Source organism: Scyliorhinus torazame, chromosome 16, assembly GCF_047496885.1.
Source record: "Scyliorhinus torazame isolate Kashiwa2021f chromosome 16, sScyTor2.1, whole genome shotgun sequence".
Lineage (NCBI taxonomy): Eukaryota > Metazoa > Chordata > Chondrichthyes > Carcharhiniformes > Scyliorhinidae > Scyliorhinus > Scyliorhinus torazame.
The window spans coordinates 157,760,291-157,785,541 of NC_092722.1; the positions used below are offsets into that span (position 1 = coordinate 157,760,291).

At 45.8% G+C, this 25,251-nt stretch overlaps 1 protein-coding gene across 4 annotated transcripts; it reads left to right on the forward strand.

The window, feature by feature from the left end:
- Positions 1-1,911: 1,911 nt before the first annotated feature.
- Positions 1,912-25,251, forward strand: c16h10orf88 (chromosome 16 C10orf88 homolog). Of its 4 annotated transcripts, none has more exons than XM_072479288.1 (6): positions 1,912-2,119; positions 5,584-5,782; positions 13,034-13,106; positions 13,187-13,393; positions 20,537-21,030; positions 22,947-25,251. In XM_072479288.1, exons 1-6 carry the CDS (start codon positions 1,927-1,929, stop codon positions 23,173-23,175), a joined length of 1,395 nt encoding a protein of 464 aa, XP_072335389.1. In that variant the 5' UTR covers positions 1,912-1,926; the 3' UTR covers positions 23,176-25,251. The 4 variants fall into 4 exon arrangements, with proteins under 4 accessions (XP_072335389.1, XP_072335391.1, XP_072335390.1 ...); XM_072479289.1 differs by having other exon boundaries at positions 1,951-2,119; positions 5,579-5,782; XM_072479290.1 differs by lacking the exon at positions 13,187-13,393.

Sequence of the window (25,251 nt, forward strand, 5' to 3'; positions counted from 1 at the left end):
CTAATGCTCGCATTCCAAGCATTGTCTGGCATCTTTGAATCTGTCTATATATATGTTTCTGGAACTTACCTCTTCATTCACCTGAGGAAGGAGCAGCGCTCCGAAAGCTAGTGACATCGAAACAAACCTGTTGGACTTTACCCTGGTGTTGTAAGACTTCTTACTGTGCTCACCCCAGTCCAACACCGGCATCTCCACATCATGGCTATCACTACAATTACTGAGCTGTGTTTATGTTGATATCAAGCAATGACTAGTTCCCAAGCAGTGCTTACGAGGCAATGACTAGTTACCAAGTTGTGTTCACCAGACAATGATCAGTTACCAAGCTGTGTTTACCAGGCAATGGCTGGTTACTGAGCTGTGTTTATCAGGCAATGACTAGTTACCAAGCTGTGTTTACCAAGCGATGAGTGGTTACTGAGCTGTGCTTACCGGGGAATGAATAGTTACTGAGCTGTGTTCGCCAGACAATGAGTGGCTACTGAGCTGTATTTATCAGGCAATGACTAGTTACCAAGTTGTGTTTACCAGGCAATGACTAGTTAACAAGCTGTAATTACCAGGCAATGACTAGTTACCAAGCTGTGTTTACCAGGCAATGACAAGTTACCAAGCTGTAATTACCAGGCAATGACTGGTTACTAAGCTGTGATTATCATGCAAAGACAGATTTACTGAGCTGTGTTTACCAGGCAATGGCAAGTTACCAAGCTATGTTTGCCAGGCAATGACTGGTTATTGAGTAGTGATTACCAGTCAGTGACTGGTTACTGAACTGTGTTTACCAGGTAATGACTAGTTCCCAACCTGCGATTACCAGGCAGTGACTGGTTACTTAGCTGTGTATGCCAGGCAATGACTAGTTAGTGAACTGTGTTTACCAGGCAGTGACTGGTTACTGAACTGTATTTACCAGGCAGTGACTGGTTACTGAGCTGTGATTACCAGGCAATGACTGGTTACTGAGGAGTGTATACCAGGCAGTGACTGGTTACTGAGCTGTGTTTACCAGGCAGTAACTGGTTACTGAGGTGTATTTACCAGGCAATGACTGGTTACCGAGGTGTATTTACCAGGCAGTGACTAGTTACTAAGCTGTGATTACCATGCAAAGACTGGTTTACTGAGCTGTGTTTACCAGGCAATGGCAAGTTACCAAGTATGTTTGCCAGGCAATGACTGGTTATTGAGCAGTGTTTGCCAGACAGTGACTGGTTACTAAGCAGTGATTACCAGGCAGTGACTGGTTACTGAGCAGTGATTACTAGGCAGTGACTGGTTACTGAGCTGTGTTTTCCAGGCAATGACTAGTTACCAAGCTGTGTTTACTAGGCAATGACTGGTTACTGAGCTGTATTTACCAGACAGTGACTGGTTACTGAGGTGTGCTTACCAGGCAATGACTGGTTAGTGTGAAGTGATTGGCAGGCTGTGACTGGTTACTAAGTAGTGATTAGCAAGCAGTGACTGGTTACTGAGCAGTGATTACCAGACCAGTGACTGGCTAGTGAGCAGTGATTACCTGGCAGTGACTGATTACTGAAGTGTGTTTACCAGGCTATGACTGGGTACTGAGGTATGTTTACCAGGTAGTGACTGGTTACTGACATGTATTTACCAGACAGTGACTAGTTACTGACATGTATTTACCAGGCAGTGACTGGTTACTGAAGTGTGTTTACCAGGCAGTGACTGGTTACTGAGCAGTGGTTACCAGGCAGTAACTGGTTAGTGAGCAGTGATTACCAGGCAGTGATTGGTTAGTGAGCAATGATTACCAGGCATTGACTGGTTAGTGAGCAGTGATTGCTGGGCAATGACTGGTTACTAAGTAGTGATTACCAGGCAGTGACTGGTTACTGAGCAGTGATTACCAGGCAGTGACTGGTTAGTGAGAAGTGATTGCCAGGCAGTGACGGGTTAATGAGTTGTTTCTCTGGGGGTGAGTTGGGTCGGGGCAGCTTCCCTTCCAGTGCGGTTGCGCACTGCCTGTTTCCGGGCCGGCCTGGGCGGCGATGGAGCCGGTTTGGGTTCGAGCCGCTTGGCCGTGCGACACGGGGAGGCTCCGGGCCGCGGTTGCCGACTGGGACTCGGAGGGAGGGGACGCCGGTGTCCGGTAAGGATGAGGTCGGGGATTGGGACTTGACTTCCTCTGCAGCCGCCGATTCTCAGTCGGGCCCAGGCACGGGTAATTAGCGAGGGGGTTATTGAGAGAAGCTGCTCCGGGTTTGTTAGTCTGGCTTTAACCTGACTTTAGTCTGACATTGACCAGGTTTTAGTCTGGCTTTAACCTGACGTTAGTTTGGCGTTGACCTGTCATTAGTCTGGCGTTGACCTGTCATTAGTCTGGCGTTGACCTGGCATTAGTCTGGCGTTGACATAGCGTTCGCCTGGCATGGACCATGGCACAAGTACGCTGTGTATCTGCCATTTACTTGGCGTTGAATTGGCGATTACCTGGCCTTGACCTGGCGTTAGTCTGGCCTTGACCTGGCGTTAGTCTGGCCTTGACTTGGCATGGCCTTGACTTGGCATTAGTCTGGCCTTGACCTGGGTTTGACCTCAAATTAGTCTGGTGGTAGCCTAACATTGACCTGGTGTTACGGTTTGTTGATCTGGTGTTAGTCTGGCATTGACCTGATGTCAGTCTGGTGTTTTCCTGGTGTTTGTCTGGGATTGACCAGGTTAACGGCACACTAAACTGCCAGATGTTAGTTTGCTGTTGACCTGACAAGCCTGCCGTTAGTCTGGCGTCAGTCTGGCATTAGTCTGGCCTTGACCCGGTGTTAGTCTGGCCATGACCCGATGTTAGTCTGACATTATTATTATTGGCCCGTCGTTTGTCTGGCAACAACTTGGCGTTGACATAGCCAAAGCCTGGCATTGACCATGGCGAAAGTCTGACATTTACCTGGCATTGAATTGCTGTTGAAGTGGCGTTAGTCTGGCGTTGACCTGGCTTTGATATCATATTAGTCTGGCATTAGCCTGACATTGACTTTGCGTTGACTTGACCTGATGTTAGTGTGTGTTGACCTGGTGATAGTCTGCCCTTGAATTGGTGTTAGTCTCCCGTTGACCTGACGTAAGTCTGGCATTGAACTGGCGTTCGTCTATTTTTGATGTACCGTTGACCTGATGTTAGTCTGGAGTTAGTGTGGCATTGCTCTGGTGTTGACAAGGTGTTAGCCTGATGTTGACCTGGTGTTAGTCTTAGCATTGACCTAGCGTTAGTCTGGTATTGGCATGGCGGTGACATAGCATTAGTCTGGCATTGACCATGGCACAAGTCCGGCGTTTACCTGCTGTTTATCTGGCATTGAATTGGCGTTAGTCTGATGTTGACCTTGCATTGACTTGACCTGATGTTAATGTATGTTGACCTGGTGTTAGTATGGCATTGAATTGGCGTTAGTTTGCCGTTGACCTGACGTTACTTTGCCGTTGATCTGACATTACTTTGCCATTGATCTGACGTTAGTTTGTCATTGACCTGACGTTAGTTTGCAGTTGACCTGACGTTACTTTGCCGTTGATCTGACGTTAGTTTGCCGTTGACTTGACGTTAGTTTGCCGTTGACCTGACGTTAATTTGCCGTTGACAAGGTGTTAGTCTGGCATTGACCTTGCGATAGCCTGGTGTTGACGTGGCTTTGATATAGCGTTAGTCTGGCATTGACCATGGCGTTTAACTGGTGTTGAATTGGCATTGGTCTGGCTTTGGACTGGTTTTGGCCTGGCATTGGCCTGGCATTTATCTGGCGTTTACTTCATGATTGTTTGGCGTTAGTCTGGTGTTGACCTGGCAGTCTGGCGTTAGTCTGGCGTTACCTAGTGTTGACCTGGCGTAAATCTGGCATCGACCTGACCTAAGTCTGACATTGTTCTGTTATTAGTCTGGTGTTGACCATGATGCAAGTCTGGCGCTGACCTGACGTTGATCTGGCATTGACCTGCCGTTATAGTGGCGATGACCTGACGTTGATCTGGCATTGACCTGCCGTTATAGTGGCGATGACCTGACGTTGATCTGGCATTGACCTGCCGTTATTGTGGCAATGACCTGACGTTGATCTGGCATTGACCTGCCGTTATAGTGGCGATGACCTGACGTTGATCTGGCATTGACCTGCCGTTATTGTGGCAATGACCTGATGTTGATCTGGCATTGACTTGGTATTAGTCTGGTGCAGACCTGGCATTGACTTGGTGTTAATCTGGCATTGACCTGATTTTAGTGTGGTATTAGTCTGTCGTTGACCTGTCATTAGTCTGGCATCAGTCGCATGTCGCATGTTACAAATGTTGCTCAGCGACCAAATTGTTGAAATGAGTTTCCAAGACAGAGTCACCTGTAGTAAACAATATATAAATTTATGTATATACATATATTTTTAGAAACACAACATATGGAATACCTACGAGTGCTCAGGTATACACGAATAACATATCCTAGCTAGCAATGAAGTGTTCATTCACCTACTTGGCCACATTCCTTATAAGGGCTGATTCATACAGATCTACACAGGAATGACCTGGTCAGCAAGTATTCTAAGGAATGCTGACTGTGGTGCCAAGTCATCAAGATTAAGATGAGAGAGTCTCAGCTGAGACAGGCGAGGGCTAATTAGGGAAAGTCAGCATGGCTTTGAAAGGGGAAAGTCATGTTTCACAAATTTGATTCAGTTTTTTGAAGGGGTAACCAAGAAGGTCCACGTTGTCTACATGGACTTTAGCAAGGCCTTTGACATGGTAGGTTGTTGCAAAAGGTTAAATCTCACTGAGGCAGCCAATTGGATACAAACTTGGATTGGTGACCAAAGCCAAAAGGCGGTTTTGGAGGGTGTTTTTCAAACTGGAGGCCTGTGACCAGTGGTGTGCCTCAGGGATCGTGCTGGGTCCACTGTTATTTGTTATATGTATTAATGATTTGGATGAGAATGTAGGAGGAATGGTTAGTAAGTTTACAGATCACACTAAGATTGGTGGCATAGTGGATAGAGTGGATAGTGAAGAAGGTTATATAAGATTGCAACAGGACCTTGACAATTGGGCCAGTGGGCTGATGAATGGCAGATTGAGTTTAATTTGGATAAATAGATGTCTATAAAATAATGAGGGGCATAGATGTAAACATCTATGACACTATGAGGCATCACCAAGACCCAAGGACAATTGATAGTGGCGTCTGTAAAACATCATGAGTAAGTTTATCTGCCTATGAGCTGATCACGCAGTTCCATGATGCCAAACAACGAATTTCATTGGATTTAACAAACCAATGTATGTAATGTCTAATCATTTTGATTGGGATTGTGTGCAGCCGTGGTGGGCTGACTAACTATTTGAAACTGTTTAAATGATGATGATTCCCTATGTTCAGTGGAGAGGTATCTGGATTTCCCAGGGACCTACTCCCCGCAAACGTAATGATGTTTGGAGCAGAACCGAGTGTCGCGTGAGTCTTTCGGAATCATTCCCGCTAACACTAAGAATAGAAGAAAATTGTGACACATTTTGATTTTGACTTACTCTAAATTAGAGATTACTTACTATTTCCTTTGCTGTGATTCAGTGCAGAACTTGTTACTTTGGTGCGGCCTCAAACCAATACTGTGGAAACTCCATGTGTGCTGTATCTACAGTGCTCTACTCAACAGCCTGCTGACATAGTCTTTGTAGAAGTATTGAGCGAAGCAAGAACTATGGAGGTTTACACAGAAGGAGAATACTGTGGAACAAGCCAAGGCCAAAGAGTAGAGAGCCTACAAATAAATGGGTATGATATTGTTTTGGCTTACAATGGATATGTTACCTTTGCATCAACAGTCAGGAGACTGAGAGTGTGTGCAGCAAAACAAATCTTGAGTGCCAATGGCATTACCAAATTTGAAATTAATAGCCTGTTCGTTTATGGTACTACTTCTCAAAATGTCCAATTTATTGCCTGCTTAAAATAATCAAATCATAAATTGAATTGAAGAACTTGTTAATTTTGTATTTACAATTCTATGAAAATTAATAATGGTTATTTTCATGAAAAATATGTTTAAAAACTCAAATTTAGGCTTATTGACATCACCTATCATTACGCTATACAGGGCAGAGTGGTTTTGTTGTTAGAGTAGGAGCCTGGGCTAATGAGCTGCGGACAATAATTCAAATACCACATAGCAGCTGAGGGTTTTAAAGTCAACAAAATCTGCAATCGTAATCTTTATTAGTGTCACAAGTAGACTTACATTAACACTGCAATAAACCTACTGTGAAAATCCCCTAGTCGCCAAACTCCGGCGCCTGTTCGGGTACACTGAGGGAGAATTCAGAATGTCCAATTCACCTAATCAGCACGTCTTTCGGGACTTGTGGGAGGAAATCAGTAAAAAGCTAGTGTCACTAATGGTGACCATGAAACTACCAGATTGTCATTAAAACCTATCTGACCAATGAGAGTAGGGAAGGAGAACTTCTAATAAGTTTGGCCTCCATGTGACTGCAGACCCATTTCAATGTGATTGACTCTTAAAGGTTTCTGCACTTTCTGCAGATCTCTACTACCTTCTTGAGAGCAATTAGGGATACATTTGAAATGTTGCCTTATTTGGGATATGCACAACTCATGAATGAGTTGAAAAAAAAATCGCATTTAGTTAAATTTTGAAGGTAGGTGTAGCAGCATACAATGCTTTACAAATAACTGTGTATACTATACATTGCAAATATCAGGGCATTTACAATATACAGTGCATATAACTACTTTGTTAGGCTAGGTTCTGATTTTAGAGCGGATACTGTGTAATATGCGCTTATAAGCATTGAGGCTAATGATTGATGCTTTTCTGTGTCTTAAACGTGATGACAGCACTGTTGGATGAAGGCCGAAGGCGGGCTTTTGAGAAGGCATCCATAATGAAGGGTTGGCTGAGAGTCCAGAAATCCATCACTCTTGTGAAACACCTGAGTCCCAGAGAAAACATAATTTTATTGACAGCTCTAGCTCTCTGGAATTCACTGTCAATTTCACAATGTTTGTTTACACAAGGTTAAGCGGTTTCAAGGGCGTGTGTTTTCTGTTACTGGTACTTTAAAGGGTCTGGATGATTGATATATTTTTTTTAACAAACTATTTTTTTGTGGTATTTTAGGCATATAGAAAAAGTGACATTGTACAGTACAAAAAAAAAGTTAAGGCACACATTACAAATTAAACATAGTGCAAACCACGACTCTGTTCACACGGACCTGCCTCAATATCCCCCTATTCTACTCTACCTTTAGCCCCCCCCCCACCCCTGCTGATGCTTACTCCTCTGCAAAGAAGTCAATAAATGGCTGCCGCCTTCGGGCGAACCCTAGTAGCGGACTTCTCCAGGCGAACTTGACTTTCTCTAGGCCAAGAAAGCCATACCTCAGCCCTCGGGGGCTTTGAGTCCCTCCATACTAACAGTATTCGTCGCCGGGCTACCAGGGAAACAAAGGCCAGAACGTCGGCCTCTCTCTCTTCCTGGACTCCCGGGTCCTGCGAAACCCCAAAGATTGCCACCTCCGGATTCATTACCACCCCAGTTTTCAATACCCGGGACATGACTTCTGCGAATCCCTGCCAATACCCCCTGAGTTTAGGGCACGACCAGAACATGTGTACATGGTTAGCCGACCCTCCGGCGCATCTAGCACACTTGTTCTCCAGCCCGAAGAATCTGCACATCTGGACCGCCGTCATGTGGGCCTGGTGCACGACCTTAAACTGGATCAGGCTGAGCCTGGCGCATGTTGCGGTCGTGTTTACTCTGCTCAGGGCTTCTGCCCAAATACCGTCCTCCAGCTCCCCCCCCTGAGCTCCTCCTCCCACTTAAGCTTCAGGTCCTCGGTCTGGGTATCCTCAGCTCCCATTAGTTCCTTGTAGATGTCTGAAACTCTACCCTCTCCCACCTCTCCCCTAGAAACTACCCTGTCCTGCCTCCCCTTCGGCGGGAGACGTGGGAAGGACGGTACCAGTCTGCGTACAAAATCCCTCACCTGCAAGTATCTAAAGTCGTTCCCTCTCGCCAGCCCAAACTTCTCCTCCAGCGCCCTCATGCTCAGAAAGCTCCCTTCCAGGAACAGATCCCCCATCCTCACAATCCCCGCCCTCCTCCACAGTCAATACCCCCCGTCCATGTTCCCTGGGGCAAATCGGTTGGCCCCCCCGAACCCGAACCATCCTAGTACCTCCCACAGATAATCCCACTCGACCCGGTCAAAAGCCTTTTCAGCATCCATGGCTACGACTATCTCTACCTCCCTACTCTCCGGGGGCATCATAATCACGGGAGCAGCCTTCTTCTGTTGGCCACCAGCTGCCTCCCCTTTACAAACCCGGTTTGGTCCTCCACAATTACATCCGGGACACAATCCTCAATTCTGGTCACCAAAATCTTGGCCAGTAACTTGCCGTCTACGTTGATCAAAGAGATCGGCCTGTATGACCCACAGGCCTCCGGGTCCTTATCCCGTTTCAGAATGAGCGAGATGGTGGCCTACGACATCGTCGGGGGTAAACTCCCTCTGTCTTTTGCCTCGTTAAAGACCCTGACCAGCACCGTCCCTACTATCCGGGCAAATATTTTGTAAAACTCCACCGGATACCCGTCCGGCCCCGGGGCTTTACCCGACTGCATGACCTTCAGGCCCCCTAATACCTCTTCGATCCTGACCAGGGCCCCCAGCCCGTCCACCAACCGCCTCCCCACTCTTGGGAAGGTCAGTCCGTCAAGGAATCGCCTCATCCCCTCCCCCAACCCCTGTCCCCTGGGTGGTTCTGAAGTGTACAGCTTTCTATAAAAGTCCCTAAAGACTTTGTTCAGCTCTGCTGGATCACCCATTAGATTACCTTCCTCATCTACTACCCTCCCTATTTCCCTGGCTGCTTCCCTCTTCCTCAGTTGCTGCGCAAGCATTCTACTGGCCTTCTCCCCATGCTCATAAATCGTGCCTTTTACCTTTCTAAGGTGCTCTACAGCCTTACCTGTAGTCAGCACCCCAAATTCGGCCTGCAGCCTCTGTCGTTTCCTGAGTAACTCTGGCCTTGGGGATTCCGCGTAACTCCTGTCCGTCCATATAATTTCCTTAATCAGTCGGTCCGTCTCTGCCCTATCTGTTCTGTCCCTGTACTCTCGGATTGAAATCTGCTCCCCTCTCACCACTGCCTTCAGTGCCTCCCAGAGCACTGCCGCCGAGACTTCTCCACTATCGTTCACCTGCAGGTAATTCTGCATGCACTTCTTCAGCCTCACACACACCGCCTCGTCCGCGAGTAGTCCAACTTCCAGCCTCCATGGTGAGCGCTGAAAGCTGTCCTTACAAAACTGCAGATCTACCCAGTGTGGAGCATGGTCCGATATGGCAATTGTCGAATATTCTGCCCCCACCATTCCGGCTAGCACGTCCTTACAACAAAGTAGTCAATTTGGGAATACACCTTGTGGACGGAGTAGTACGAGAACTCCCTCGCCGTCGGCCGGCTAAATCTCCACGGATCTGCTCCCCCCATTTGCCCATGTACCCTCTCAGTTCCTTTGCCATCGCTGGCAACCTGCCCATTCTTGAGCATGACCGGTCCAGGCTCGGGTCCAGGACTGTATTAAAGTCCCTGCCCATGATCAAACTTACGCGAATCCAAGTTGGGGATCTTCCCTAGCATCCTCCTAATAAACTCCACATCGTCCCAATTAGGGGCATACACACTGACCAGGACTACTCTCACCCCTTCGAGCTTACCCCTCACCATAACGAACCTGCCACCCCCATCCACGACTGTGCCCTCCGCCTCAAATTGTACCCTTTTATTAATCAGGATCGCAACCCCCCTCATCTTAGAATCCAGCGCCGAATGAAAGACCTGACTGACCCAGCCCTTCCTTAACCTAACCTGGTCTGCCACTTTCAGGTGCGTCTCCTGCAACAAGACTATGTCCGCCTTCAGAACCCGCAGATGCGCAAACACACGCGCCCTCTTCACTGGCCCGTTTAATCCTCTAACGTTCCAGGTGATCAGCCTGGTTGGGGCAGATCAGCCCTACTTAAGCAAACACTATACAAGTCATAAACAACCCCCACAATAGCACAATTCAAGTTAAACCAAGAAAAAAAAGCATAAGAAATAACAGGCACTCTTTAGTCCTTCCCATACAGACACAGAAAAAAATTGCACAAAGCTCCCCCGAAGCATCCATTATAACCCAAACTTTTAACTGTTTTCTTTATTAATTTCCCCCAGCCAAACTCCAACTAAGCAAAGAGCCCAAACAGGAAACATTCAGGTAAACCACGCAAAAAGCACGCAAAAACATTCAAAAAAAAAGATACATGACGAAACGGGAGAGACACCACATATACTTAAAAGCTCTAACATGAGTCCAAACGTCCTCGGCTCAGGGCCTGCCCTTGCTTCTTAACGAAGTCCATCGCCTCTTCGGGTTCCTCAAAATAGTGGTGCTGACCCTTGTACGTAACCCACAGTCGCGCCGGAAAAAGCAGCCCGAATTTGACCTTGTTTTTATACAGTATCTCCTTCACCTGCTTGTAGCCTCCCCTCCTCCTGGACACCCCCGCACTCAAATTTTGGTACACACGCAGGGTGGTATTGTCCCAAATACAGCTTTGTGTGCTCTTTGCCCATTGCAGCACCCGTTCCTTGTCCAGGTACCTGTGAAAGCGTACCACCATCGCTTGTGGGGAACCCCTTTGTCGCAGCTGCCTCACCTGCACTCTGTGTGCCCTGTCCACCACCGGCGGGCGCGGGAACACCTCGTTCCCCAGCAACTTCTGAAACATACCCTCCACATATGAGGCAGCGTCTAGCCCCTCTGTCCCCTCCGGGAGGCCCACGATTCTCACGTTCTGCTGCCGAGATCTGTTGTTCAGGTCCTCCAGCCTTTCCAGAAGCACTTTTTGCTGGTCTCTCAGCCTCCGAATCTCCACATCCGTCACCGTTTGAAAGTCAGCCTGCTCCTCCACTGACTTCTCCAACTGCTGGAGCTTCTCCGCCTGATCATCCAGCCTTTTTCTCATCTGATCAATCGACTTCTGAAGCGGCTCCAAGTTGTCACGCTTCAGAGCAAAAAAGCCCCCCTGCATAGCCTGCAGCAGCTGCTCCATTGTGGGCTGGGCTGTCGGCTCCTTGCTCTGAACATCAGCCATGCTGGTCTCTCTCACAGCCTCCACTGTGCCCTTACTCGACCACTTCTTCTGCTGTTTACGGTCCCTCCGGCTTCTTAGGTCCATACAATTCTGTATGGGTCCTGTGCCTGAGTACTATTGCTTTCCAGTTCCGCGCTCAAAAGCGCAAAGAAGTTAGGGGAAAAGGTCCAAAAGTCCAACCAAAACGTGAAGACACAAAATGCGCGCCCTACTCCCTCATAGCCGCCGCCGGAAGTCCCGATGATTGACATTTTTACTAGGCTGTGGTAAAATTAGGTTTTTTTGAACATGAAGTAATGAATGAGCAGCTTTTCTTAAAGCATTTTTTACGCATCCGACTGTTACCATAGGGTTCACTGATCCAAAATACACTATTGAAGCAATGGGTAGAGAAGTACCATAGCTTGGCATTGGGACACGCAAAGCTATTGGGGGTGGTTGGGGAGCTTACCTTGGCATGGGGGCCATGTGGACTTTTTGAACTCCCCATTTGAAAAGTTCCCTTGTGCTGACAGTGGGTGAAATTTTCACCGTCCGTCTCCCCCCAATAGTGTGTTTTGCAGTCGTGGATACGACTCCCCATTGGTCCCTGCTGATGTCAAGGGAGTTTTCCATTGTTTACATCTTCCACTGGTGGGGAACGTGTGGCAGGAGTCGCTATCGGTGGGACTGGGTGACCCTCCAGCAGGAAGGGCTAGAAAATCCCATCCTTTCTTCACAACTCTTCTGAGGGACCTCAACTTTTAGAAAGCATGGCCTGACCCTGGGAAAGTTGTGGAGGAGTAGGACATGCCTAACTCCGCAAAGGAGCTGTCCAGTTTGGGAGTGTCTGATGTGGGCTTTTGACTTGAACCAACCTGCACCCTTTAAAGGTACTCCCAGTCGGAAATCCTGGAATTGGGATCCATGTGCCACTTTTAAAGGGCTCCGGATTAAGGGAGGCAGTGGCTTAGTGTGATTGTTGCTAGACTTGTTTCCAGAGACCCAGCGTCATGCTCCAGGACTCTAGTTTGAATCCCACCATTCATCTCATTAAGGTGAAATTTGAATTCAATAAAAATCTAGAATTAAAAGTCTAGAGGTGACCATGAAACCATTGTCAATTGTCGTAAAAACCCATTTGGGTCACTAATGTCCTTTATCTGGTGTTGCCTACATGTGAATCCAGATCCACAGCAATGTGGTTGACTAATATCCTCAGGGATGGACAATAAATGCTGGCCCAACCAGCGATGCCCACATCCCATGAACAAATACATTTTTTAAAATCTCGACTCTCGGAAAATCCAGCCCTTAGTTCCAGACAGCAGCTATTGCTATAGAATTTGGTCGCCAGGTGGAAGAACGAGTACTAACTTGTATTTACTTAGCCCCTTTAATAATACTCCTTTGTGCTTCACAGGAGTATTTGCAAACAACATTTGACTAAGTAGAAATTATGGCAAATGACTAAAAGCTTGGACAAAGACATAGGTTTTAAGAAGCATCCTAATGGAGGAAAGGTTGGTCAAAAAGCCAGATAACTTTAAGGAGGGAATTCCAGAACTTGGGGCCTGAGCAGCTGAAGGTACATTCACCAATGTGATGTGATTAAAATTGGGGATGCTCAAGAGGCCGGAATTAAAGAAGTGCTGATATCACAGGGCTGTGGTGCTGAAGGAGAATACAAAGATAGGGAGTAGCAAGGCCATGGAGGGATTTGAAAACCAGAATGAAAGTCTGCTTCACCTCCACCTCCTGTTAGGGATCATTTTGGTGAATCTGCTACCCTGGAACCACTGACATTTTGAATGCATTGAGATCATTATTCTTTCTAACTACTAATATTTACTTTTATATTGTCTTTCAGTGACCATGAACAGATCCTCTTGTTTAGGAAGTGTTTTAAATTGGATTTTCCTAGTTCATCCTGTGAACTGAAGGTAAGTTGTTGAAGTTTTTCTTTGTTTTTTACTGATCATGTTTTACTCTTCGAATCCTCTGATAAATGTTCTGCTCTTAGCTGCTATCTTTAGGTGGAAAAGAGAAAGTACGAATTGGTAAATTATTACTGGGCGTGAAACATACTTCAGTCAGGATCTCAAGAGGCTTTTCTCAATTAGGAAAAAACATTAACTTGGAACGAGTGCAAACAATGATGGACTCAATGGGAGCGAAGCTGTCACCTGGAGCTCAGCAACTTTTTAACATGGTCCAGTTCCAGCAGAAGGTGTGTTATGTATTGGTCAGAATAATGAGTTGAATGAGAGTTTTATTTCCAAAAGGCAGCAGTAATTTTAAGACCATAGATATGGTTATTACAATGTCTATTTTCTGTGTTAAAACATATTTTTAAAACTCGATCACACCATTCTTTGTTATTCTCATTGCACATGTTTCTTTTATAAAGTGGAAGAATTTGTTCATCTGAAGATGGATCTCTCTGTTTAGAATGTTAAAATTGTTAAACTATAAATGCCGCAATACAATATTTTCTAAAAAAAAGAAATGTTGAAGTGGGTAAGTTAGGCCATAGTGATGTATCCAGAATGTTCAAATGGAATGAAGTACATGCTGTCCCCTTGCGAGAGCACATTGGAAGTGCCAGACCACATGCCTCCCTTTCCTTTGCACTTGCCCTCCCCAGCAACGCTCAGTCTTCCTCACAGCATGTTTCACGTTGGATGGCCATTAATTGGCCAGCCAGTGTAGTAACAGGTGAGAGCAGGTTCCACATCCGTGCCAAGTTCAGGCATGCCCTGAACGTAAAAATTCGGTGTGCAAGGAGGAAGTAAACCATGTAAATTAAATTGGAAAGTTGTTATTTGAGCAACAAAATGTGCATGACATATTGATTGTAGGAAATTTTCATTTTTAACATAAGTTTTGCTGCATTTTCCTGTTTCATAATTGTCATAAGTTCCGAAACCTCTCTGATTCTCTACTTCTCTTTCCTTCTTTAAGGATGTTTTATTATGTAAAAGGCTTCACAGCGCCAGGGACTCGGGTTCAATTCCCGGCTTGGGTCACTGTCTGTGCAGAGTCGACATGTTCTCTCCATGTCTGTGTGGGTTTCCTCCGGGTGCTCTGGTTTCCTCCCACAAGTACGAAAGACATGCTTGTTAGGTGAATTGGATATTCTGAATTTTCCCTCAGTGTACCCGAACAGGCGCCGCAGTGTGGGGACAAGGGGATTTTCACAGTAACTTCACTGTTGTGTTAATTTAAGCCCACTTGTGATACCAATAAAGATTATTCTTGTGTTTTTTCATAAAACCTTCAGTGTAAAGGTTAAAGCACAAACAATTGAAGTATAGAGATATGATCAATAAATTTGCAAGTTTGATTTGGTGAATGATCCCTCATGACAGATTGTCACTTTATTCTTCACAGTGTTAATCTACTGTCAAACATTGAGAGCCTAGTAACTTGTACTTTTATACCAGATTAATTCCGTAATCAATACTTTAAAAAAAAAATATTTTATTGAAAATTTTTGGCCAACCATCACAGTACATTGTGTATCCTTTACACAGTAATATAACAATATAAATAACAATGGCCAGTTTTATAAACAAGAAATAAATAATATATAAACAAAAACAAAACTAAATGGCAACTGCCTTGTCCTAGATAAATATTCTCCAAAAATATGTTTGAACAGTCCAATATACAATTATCTATAACAACAACCTAAACATATTATACTTATATATTAACATCCCTGAGAATCCCTCTGGTTCCTCCCCCACCCCTCCCCCCCACCCCTGGGCTGCTGCTGCTGTCTTCTTCTTTTCCATTCCCTCCATTCCCTCTATCTTTCTGTGAGGTATTCGACGAACGGTTGCCACTGCCTGGTGAACCCTTGAGCCGATCCCCTTAGGACGAACTTAATCCGTTCCAGCTTTATAAACCCTGCCATGTCATTTATCCAGGTCTCCACACCCGGGGGCTTGGCTTCCTTCCACATCAACAGTATCCTGCGCCGGGCTACTAGGGACGCAAAGGCCAAAACATCGGCCTCTCTCGCCTCCTGCACTCCCGGCCCTTCTGCAACCCCAAATATAGCCAACCCCCAGCTTGGTTCGACCTGGACCCCCACTACCTTCGAAAGCACCTTTGTCACCCCCACCCAAAACCCCTGTAGTGCCGGACATGACCAGAACATGTGGGTGTGATTCGCTGGGCTTTTCGAGCATCTCGCACACCTATCCTCTACTCCAAAAAATTTGCTAAGCCGTGTTCCAGTCATATGCGCCCTGTGTAACACCTTAAATTGTATCAGGCTTAGCCTGGCACACGAGGACGATGAGCTTACCCTACTTAGGGCATTAGCCCACAGCCCCTCCTCAATCTCCTCCCCCAGCTCTTCTTCCCATTTCCCTTTCAGCTCGTCTACCATAATCTCCCCCTCGTCTCTCATCTCCCTATATATGTCTGACACCTTACCGTCCCCCACCCAAGTCTTTGAGATCACTCTGTCCTGCACCTCCTGCGTCGGGAGCTGCGGGAATTCCCTCACCTGTTGCCTCGTAAAAGCCCTCAGTTGCATATACCGGAATGCATTCCCTTGGGGCAACCCATATTTTTCGGTCAGCGCTCCCAGACTTGCAAACGTCCCATCTACAAATAGATCTCTCAATTGTGTTACTCCTGCTCTTTGCCATGTTCCAAATCCCCCATCCATTCCAAACCTATGATTATTTCTTATCGGGGACCACACCGAGGCTCCCGTCTTTCCCCTATGCCGTCTCCATTGCCCCCAAATTTTCAGAGTAGCCACCACCACCGGGCTTGTGGTGTATTTCTTCGGTGAGAACGGCAACGGCGCCGTCACCATGGCTTGTAGGCAAGTCCCCCTACATGACGCCTTCTCCAATCTCTTCCACGCTGCTCCCTCCTCTTCTCCCATCCACTTACATACCATTGAGATGTTGGCGGCCCAGTAGTACTCACTCAGGTTTGGTAGCGCCAGCCCCCCCCTTATCCCTACTACGCTGCAAAAATCCCTTCCTCACTCTTGGGATCTTCCCGGCCCACACACAACTCATGATACTCTTCTCAATCCTTTTGAAAAAAGCCTTCGTGATCACCACCGGTAGGCACTGAAACACAAAGAGGAATCTCGGGAGGACCACCAATTTAACCGCTTGTACCCTCCCTGCCAGTGACAGGGATACCATGTCCCATCTCTTGAAGTCCTCCTCCATCTGTTCCACCAACCGCGTTAAGTTTAACCTATGCAATGTACCCCAATTCTTGGCTATCTGGATCCCCAAGTAGCGAAAGTCCCTTGTTACCTTCCTCAGCGGTAAGTCCTCTATTTCTCTGCTCTGCTCCCCTGGATGCACCACAAACAGCTCACTTTTCCCCATGTTCAGCTTATATCCTGAAAATTCTCCAAACTCCCCAAGTATCCGCATTATCTCTGGCATCCCCTCCGCCGGGTCCGCCACATACACCAATAAATCGTCCGCGTAAAGAGATACCCGGTGCTCCTCTCCTCCCCTGAGTACTCCCCTCCACTTCCTGGAACCCCTCAATGCTATTGCCAGGGGCTCAATCGCCAGTGCAAACAATAATGGGGACAGAGGACATCCCTGCCTCGTCCCTCTATGGAGCCGAAAATACGCAGACCCCCGTCCATTCGTGACCACGCTCGCCATTGGGGCCCTATACAGCAGCTGCACCCATCTAATATACTCATCTCCAAAGCCAAATCTCCTCAACACCTCCCACAAATAATCCCACTCCACTCTATCAAATGCTTTCTCGGCATCCATCGCCACCACTATCTCCGCTTCCCCCTCTGGTGGGGGCATCATCATTACCCCTAGCAGCCTCCGTATATTCGTATTCAGCTGTCTCCCCTTCACAAACCCAGTTTGGTCCTCATGGACTACCCCCGGAACACAATCCTCTATCCTCATTGCCATTACCTTGGCCAGAATCTTAGCGTCTACATTTAGGAGGGAAATAGGTCTATTTAGGACCTGCATTGCAGCGTGTCTTTTTCCTTTAGGAGAAGCGATCTCGTTGCCTCTGACATAGTCGGGGGCAGCTGTCCCCTTTCCTTCGCCTCATTAAAGGTTCTCATCAGTATCGGGGCAAGCAAGTCCACATATTTCCTATAAAATTCGACTGGAAATCCATCCGGTCCCGGAGCCTTCCCCGCCTGCATACTCCTAATTCCTTTCACTACTTCCTCTATCTCGATCTGTGCTCCCAGTCCCACCCTCTCCTGCTCCTCCACCTTAGCAAATTCCAGCCGGTCCAGGAAGCACATCATTCTCTCCTTCCCATCCGGGGGCTGAGCTTCGTATAATCTTTTATAGAATGCCTTGAACACTCCATTCACTCTCTCCGCTCCCCGCTCTATCTCTCCTTCCTCATCCCTCACTCCCCCTATTTCCCTCGCTGCTCCCCTTTTCCTCAATTGATGGGCCAGCAACCTGCTCGCCTTCTCCTCATACTCATACTGTACACCCTGTGCCTTCCTCCACTGTGCTTCTGCAGTACCCGTTGTCAGCAAGTCAAATTCTATGTGTAACCTTTGCCTTCCCTGTACAGTCCCTCCTCCGGTGCCTCCGCATATTGCCTGTCCACCCTCAGAAGTTCTTGCAGCAGCCGCTCCCGTTCCCTACTCTCCTGCTTTCCTTTATGTGCCCTTATTGATATCAGCTCCCCTCTAACCACTGCCTTCAGCGCCTCCCAGACCACTCCCACCTGGACCTCCCCGTTATCATTGAGTTCCAAGTATTTTTCAATGCACCCCCTCACCCTTAGACACACCCCTTCATCTGCCATTAGTCCCATGTCCATTCTCCAGGGTGGACGCCCTTCTGTTTCCTCCCCTATCTCCAAGTCTACCCAATGTGGAGCGTGATCCGAAATGGCTATAGCCATATACTCCGTCCCCCTCACCTTCGGGATCAACGCCCTTCCCAAAACAAAAAAGTCTATTCGCGAATAAACTTTGTGGACATAGGAGAAAAACGAAAACTCCTTAATCCTAGGTCTACTAAATCTCCACGGGTCTACTCCTCCCATCTGCTCCATAAAATCTTTAAGCACCTTGGCTGCAGCCGGCCTCCTTCCAGTCCTGGATCTCGACCTGTCCAGCCCTGGCTCCAGCACCGTATTGAAATCTCCCCCCATTACCAACTTTCCCACCTCTAGGTCCGGGATGCGTCCTAGCATGCGCCTCATAAAATTGGCATCATCCCAGTTCGGGGCATATACGTTTACCAAGACCACCGCCTCCCCCTGTAATTTGCCACTCACCATCACGTATCTGCCCCCGCTATCCGCCACTATGGTCTTTGCCTCAAACATAACCCGCTTCCCCACTAGTATAGCCACCCCCCTGTTTTTCGCATCTAGCCCCGAATGAAACACCTGCCCCACCCATCCTTTGCGTAGTCTAACCTGGTCTATAAGTTTCAAGTGCGTCTCTTGTAACATAACCACGTCTGCCTTAAGTTTCTTAAGGTGTGCGAGTACTCGTGCCCTCTTTATCGGCCCGTTCAGCCCTCTCACATTCCACGTGATCAACCGGGTTGGGGGGCTTTTTACCCCCCCCCCCTTGTCGATTAGCCATCCCCTTTTTCTAGCTCCTCACCCGGTTCCCACGCAGCTGTGTCCCCCCAGGCGGTGCTCCCCCCTCTCCCCAGCAGCAGCAACCCAGTAACACTTCCCCCCCCCCCCCCCCCCCCCCCCCCCCCCCGCTAGATCTCCCACTAGCGTAGTTACACCCCCCATGTTGCTCCCAGAAGTCAGCAAACTCTGGCCGACCTCGGCTTCCCCCCGTGACCTCGGCTCGCACCGTGCAACGCCCCCTCCTTCCTGCTTTCCTATTCCCGCCATGATTATCATAGCGCAGGAACAAAGCCCGCGCTTCCCTTTTGGCCCCGCCCCCCATGGCCAACGCCCCATCTCCTCCACCTCCCTCCCTCCCACCACCACCTGTGGAAGAGAGAAAAGTTACCGCATCGCAGGATTAATAACATAAAACTCACCTTCCCCCCCCCCTTTTCCCCCCTCTTCGCCCCCCATACTCGCCCCACCACTTTGTTTCAAACGTTCTTTTTTAATAACCCGCTTATGCCAGTTTTTCCTTCCACAATAAAAGTCCACGCCTCATCCGCCGTCTCAAAGTAGTGGTGCCTCCCTTGATATGTGACCCACAGTCTTGCCGGTTGCAGCATTCCACATTTTATCTACTTTTTGTGAAGCACCGCCTTGGCCCGATTAAAGCTCGCCCTCCTTCTCGCCACCTCCGCACTCCAGTCTTGATATACGCGGATCACCGCGTTCTCCCACCAACTGCTCCGAGTTTTCTTTGCCCATCTAAGGACCATCTCTCTGTCCTTAAAACGGAGGAATCTCACCACTATGGCTCTAGGAATTTCTCCTGCTCTCGGTCCTCGCGCCATCACTCGGTATGCTCCCTCCACCTCCAGCGGACCCGCCGGGGCCTCCGCTCCCATTAACGAGTGCAGCATCGTGCTCACATATGCCCCGACGTCTGCTCCTTCTGCACCTTCAGGAAGACCAAGAATCCTTAAATTATTCCTCCTCGCGTTATTCTCCAGCACCTCCAGTCTTTCCACACATCGTTTATGGTGTGCCTCGTGCATCTCCGTCTTCACCACCAGGCCCTGTATATCGTCCTCGTTCTCGGCAGCCTTTGCCTTCACGACCCGAAGCTCCTGCTCCTGGGTCTTTTGCTCATCCTTTAGCCCTTCGATCGCCTGTAATATCGGGGCCAACAGCTCCTTCTTCATTTCCTTTTTAAGTTCTTCCACGCAACATTTCAAAAACTCTTGTTGTTCAGGGCCCCTTGTTAAACTGCCACCTTCCGTCGCCATCTTGGTTCTTGCTTGCCTTCCTTGCCGCTGCTCCAAAGGATCCACTGCAATCTGGCCACTTCCCTCTCCTTTTTCCATCCGTTTCCAGGGGGGATTCCCTTCTGGTTTACCGCATAGTGCTTCTAGCCGTTAAAATTGCCGTTGGGGCTCTTATTAAGAGCCCAAAAGTCCGTTCCACCGGGAGCTGCCGAAACGTGCGACTTAGCTGGTCATCGCCGCACCCGGAACCCCGTAATCAATACTAAGGGTGATATGAAGACTGCCCATGACAATACCTCAGCAATGGAGGTAGGAACTTGAGCAGGAAATGAATACAACCTTAAGATTCATGGTGTGATTCCTGGTTTATGTTGAGGTACCTGATCTCAACCTGGGTGACCATAGTTAGTCTTGGTGTGTATGCACTGGGGAAATGTGCAGCTCTACTTATGATGGATGTTACAGGTAATCAGTAAAATAATAGTGATTGTTATAACCTTGAGTATTGATATTTCTCCTTGTAGAATCAGGCAGCAATTGGAGGACTGTTCCAGGGTATTTTTGGAGCAAGAGATGTAATAGAAGTTGGAAAAATTTCAAGTTCACCGCAGTCTGAAGAAGGAGTGACCTCTTCCCATGCACTTAGCAAACCAAACCCGATGTCTGTTTCAAAACTACAAGAAACAAAGGATCCTGGAGGGATAACCACATTTAACGCTGCATTCACACAAACAGGAGATGGCTCAATCTCCCCCACTGAAACAAACAATGAGAATAAAACTTCTGATTCTGAAGACAGCACAAAAGATGTAGATGAACAAAAGTTTGCTCGAGGAGATTTGAAAGGACTTGTGTCAACATTTCTGTGCAAGCAAAGCAACGGAGAGCAAAATGCCTTTAGTTCTGAAATGCTTCCTCTCCTCCAGGACCTTTGTGGCCAGGTGAATGAACTTCGTATGGGAGAAAAGATTAAAGTTACTAAAAATAATGCAGCAGCAGAGGACTTGTCCTGTGGCAGGTATGAATTTCTGCAGCAGTGAAACCTGTTTCCGTGTGTAGTTTAATTTGTATAGAAAATTTTCTGACAAGTTCTTTTTTTATTATAAATTTTTAGAGTTCCCAATTATTTTTTTCCAATTAAGGGGCAATTTAGCGTAGCCAATCCACCTACTCTGCACATCTTTAGATTGTGAGGGTGAGACCCATGTAGACACAGGGAGAACGTGCAAACTCCACACGGACGGTGACCCGGGGCTGGGATCAAATCTGGGTCCTCAGTGGTATAGCAGCAGGGCTAACCACTGTGCCACCGTGCTGCCCAATTTTCTGACAAGTTCTGTTGAAAACGGTTCAGTCTTGTTCTTACTCTGTCCTCCTACCTGCTGTAGACTAGGGAAAGTATAGCAGTCTTGAACTAGCCTGTACATGGTCACTGGTCAATATATAGCATCTGTGGAATGTAAATCTGGTAGTTTATGGTTCAACTATTTCAGATTTTCACAATGACTTAATTATGCCGTGGAGTTATATGAAGTAAAAAAAAGTATTTTGAAGTGCTAATGATTGCAAAATTGTTAACGTTTGGCTTTTGGAATCTGCACAAGCACAGTAAAAAGTAGAAATCCAAAAGTTGTTTCAGTAATTCTATCCTTCCCCACAAGGTATGCTTGTGAAGTGTTCCCCCCTGGAGTGCAATGAAGTCGAAGTCATTGAACTGATGGAAACACTGTCTCTGTGTAAAACCTTGAAGACATTATACCCTGTTGAATGATTGTAACTGGGTTTTTAAACCGTGCACTAAGCTTATAATTACCGTTGAAGATCCTCACAGACCCTGAAAGATTAATTTTTGCAGAATCTCTCCATTATTGCATAAAAATAATTCAAATTTTAAAAAATGTACATCTTTTTTATTTAAAAAAGGCTTTTGATACTTCAACTTCTACCTTCATCCCATAAAAAAATTAAAAGTGAAGGAATTCACTATATTTTTAGAATAACCACAGAATGGTGAAACTGCACAGTAGGTTTGGCAGCATTCGTGGAGAGAGAAACGGTTAGCATTTCAGGTTATGACCTTTAATCAGAGGGCAGGCCATTCAAGAAAGAAGTTCGGAAACATTTTTCCACACGATCAGTGATAGAAATGTGGAAAACCCTCCCACAAACTGTAGATGCTATTTTGAGATCAGTTGATTTTGCGAGCTATGGGCAATGGGTGGATGAAGTTAGGATACAGATCAACAATGATTTCATTGAATGGTGAAACTGCCTCATGGAGCTGAAAAGCCTACTCCTGTTCCTCAGTTCTGTTTGGATTTTGACTTTTTTTCTTTGAATTGACGAAGGAATCTAATTGGAGAGGAATCTCAGACATTGTGACTGCATAACCAGACCCGGAACATGATCAATGATAGTTTCAACAGGAACTAAAAATCCATCTTGGGAAGTTAAGGGGAAGAAAACAATGTAAATAATTCAGCAGAGAAAAGCTTTGGGGGCAGGGTGAAGGGAAGAATAAATGATTTTACTTTATTTTATTGAGGCAACAAATTGCAGCAGCATTTTTACGATATTGTTGCAGTGGGTAAGCTACTGGTGCATTGTTGAGTTCTGCAGTGTCACAGTAAGTATCTGAAACTATTCCAGGTCCTGAACTTCCCACAGGCAATGCTATTGGAGGGCTACTCATTTATGTACAAACAAAACAAGCATCATGAACCAATGATTTATGAAAAATAGACCAGCTGTGCATCTACTGTTCTAACAACTGCAGTGTGCATCACTTTATTGGTTTTGTATGAACTGCTGTCCCACAGAGTGATTTTTGATGAACCATGGATAGTTCTGGAAGTAAATCATTTGTCTATTGCTCTTTTAAAAAAAGTTGTGAGAACCTTCTGTTTGTTTTTATGTTGCTGCATTTCTTCACAGGCATTATCAGCAGGCATTTTGTTCTGATTTGGAAAAGCATATTGCTGAACACATGGAATCAATAGAAAAGAGACTGAAGGATTACATTGATTGTCGAATAAACATCCTGCAAGCTAACCTTGATGAAAAATTTGTTTCGCTCACCAACCTGCTGGAGAACATTGCTTTGAACAGAACTGCAACAAAAAGCTTTGAACGTGACACCATCTTAACAAATGGGGAGCTTTAACTAATGTTTTTTCACGTCCATCGAACGATTACTGTGAAACTTTTTGTTTTGAGAAACCCTGAATGTAACAGTTAGTACAAGGGCAGCAAATTATGATCCTGGTCACCTTGAAAGTTTCAGCCTATTATATTTGTTGTTCATGTGTGCCACATATACAGCAAGTGATCCATGGCCATGTAGTCCAGGTAACTCTGTTTTATTTGTGCTTATTATTACATACTGTTTTGCCATTGAGGTTTGTGGCTCTGGAGGCCTGAGGGTGGCTAATTCTTTTCCTATTGCCCCTTTAATGGATGAATCATAAATCAAGAAACCAAGATCTGTCTAAATTGGCAGCTTACAATGATGGAGAACTGAACACCATATATGTGGCCTGTGAATGTCTGGCCAAAGGAAAAGCTTGGACATTCCCAATCTGCCAAATGTATATCACCAGAAAATAAAATTGAAAACGGAACATTGTAGTTGTAATTTACTCCCATTCTATATATATTTTTTTGGCTCGTGACATTTTTGAACTTGAAATGTTCTCTCTTTAAAAAAGAAATTATTTGCAGAAAGTACAAAAGTACTGAAATCTAAATATTCTCAAAATGATATTGTGACCTCGAGAGAGAGACTATGTGTCACCAGTGTTGGATATTTTGGGTGGCCTATTGTTGTTGCTAAGCCCTTGAAGGGTTAATATTAAGAATGTAAAGGGTCCTAAAATTGCTTTTTGGTCCCTCCACCTCTACTTGTTTGGACACTTGCAGTAGAAATTTAAAACTCCAAGGTAACTATTTAACTTAGCATACCTCTTTAAATTCTACATTTTTAATACTAGGGTGATATCTAACTGCTGTCAAGCACTCCCTGTTTTAGGAAGACATGATTACCATTAATCATTAAGCTAAAAGTTAATGTATATTGAATTTCAGGAAATCAATTTGTATCTCACTTGCATTCATACCAAGGTAGCAGCAGGTGCACACTGGTTTGACCTCCAAATTAACTTCGCCCTGTGATGTTGCCTCAAGGTGGCGTTACAACATGCTGTTACAAGCAGGAAAGGGATATGGGTCTCTTTGGGAATGCTGCTTAAAACAGAGAAATCTTGCTTTTACCCCTTTTCCAAATAAATTAATTTCTCTTAACTGGTTGGCTTGCCATTAAGGAATTGAAATATATTACTAGTGTGTGAATGGGAAATTATAATGGTTATATAGAAAGTAATGTATGAATTATACCAAGAACTGAGCAAATACAAGTTAATTGGAGCTCAGTCAGATAAAATGTAAAGTGAGCAACTGAAAGTGGAATATACACATTGGTGTAATTGACTACAAGCTTAACCAAATATTAAACTGTTCCCTTCAAAGTTTGTTCAATTTATTGGCTCTCCAGTTCTAGATGAAGCACATTTCTGGTCAGCTGTATTTGGAAGAGATTTTCTATCTGTACAGGTAGAAACAGTTTATTACAAGTGATGTTAACAATGAATTTGGTGACTGTGCCCAGTTGGAAGTCCTATAAACCGGGATATATTTGTACAGGCCAATGAAGGAGATTGTCTGAATTTAAAAGTATGTAATTAAGCTTTTTGTAAAACTTAAGTTATTGCATTGTGTTCAGATAAACTGCTTTATGATTAATTTGTTTTATTTTGACTATGCTGAAGACTGAAGTAAAAGCACAAAAGAAAAAATGTGCCTCATTAGGTTATATCTGTGTAAAGTGAACTTTTTATTTAAAATGTGAATACAGTATCCAAAAGAACCAGAAAGTTGTTCTGAAAGTAACAAACGTGCTTGCTTTTGTGACAGAAATATTCTTTAAATTTAAGTATGCAATTGCAGAGCAGGAGTTTTCCTCTTTGTTCCTTTCCCCCCCGGTATATTTTGCAGAAAATATTCGGAGTAAAATTGTAAGCAGCCTAACATATTATTTTCAAATTGTTGGCCAGTGGATTATGCCGGATGTTAATCAGTATATTGATAACTGATCTTAATATTTGTAGGGCTTATGCTGGATATAGGATTTTGAATTTGCAGTCAATGGTATAACACACTATTAAAAATTTCAGTGCTTAAAACA

What these genes read in the sequence shown, in the direction of transcription:
- c16h10orf88 (XM_072479288.1), top strand. Translation starts at nt 1,927, where the DNA reads ATGAGTTGTTTCTCTGGGGGTGAGTTGGGTCGGGGCAGCTTCCCTTCC. An exon ending in GGAGGGGACGCCGGTGTCCG is followed by an intron (nt 2,120 to 5,583) that starts GTAAGGATGAGG and finishes GATTCAGTGCAG; the next exon opens with AACTTGTTACTTTGGTGCGG. An exon ending in GAGGACTTGTCCTGTGGCAG is followed by an intron (nt 21,031 to 22,946) that starts GTATGAATTTCT and finishes ATTTCTTCACAG; the next exon opens with GCATTATCAGCAGGCATTTT.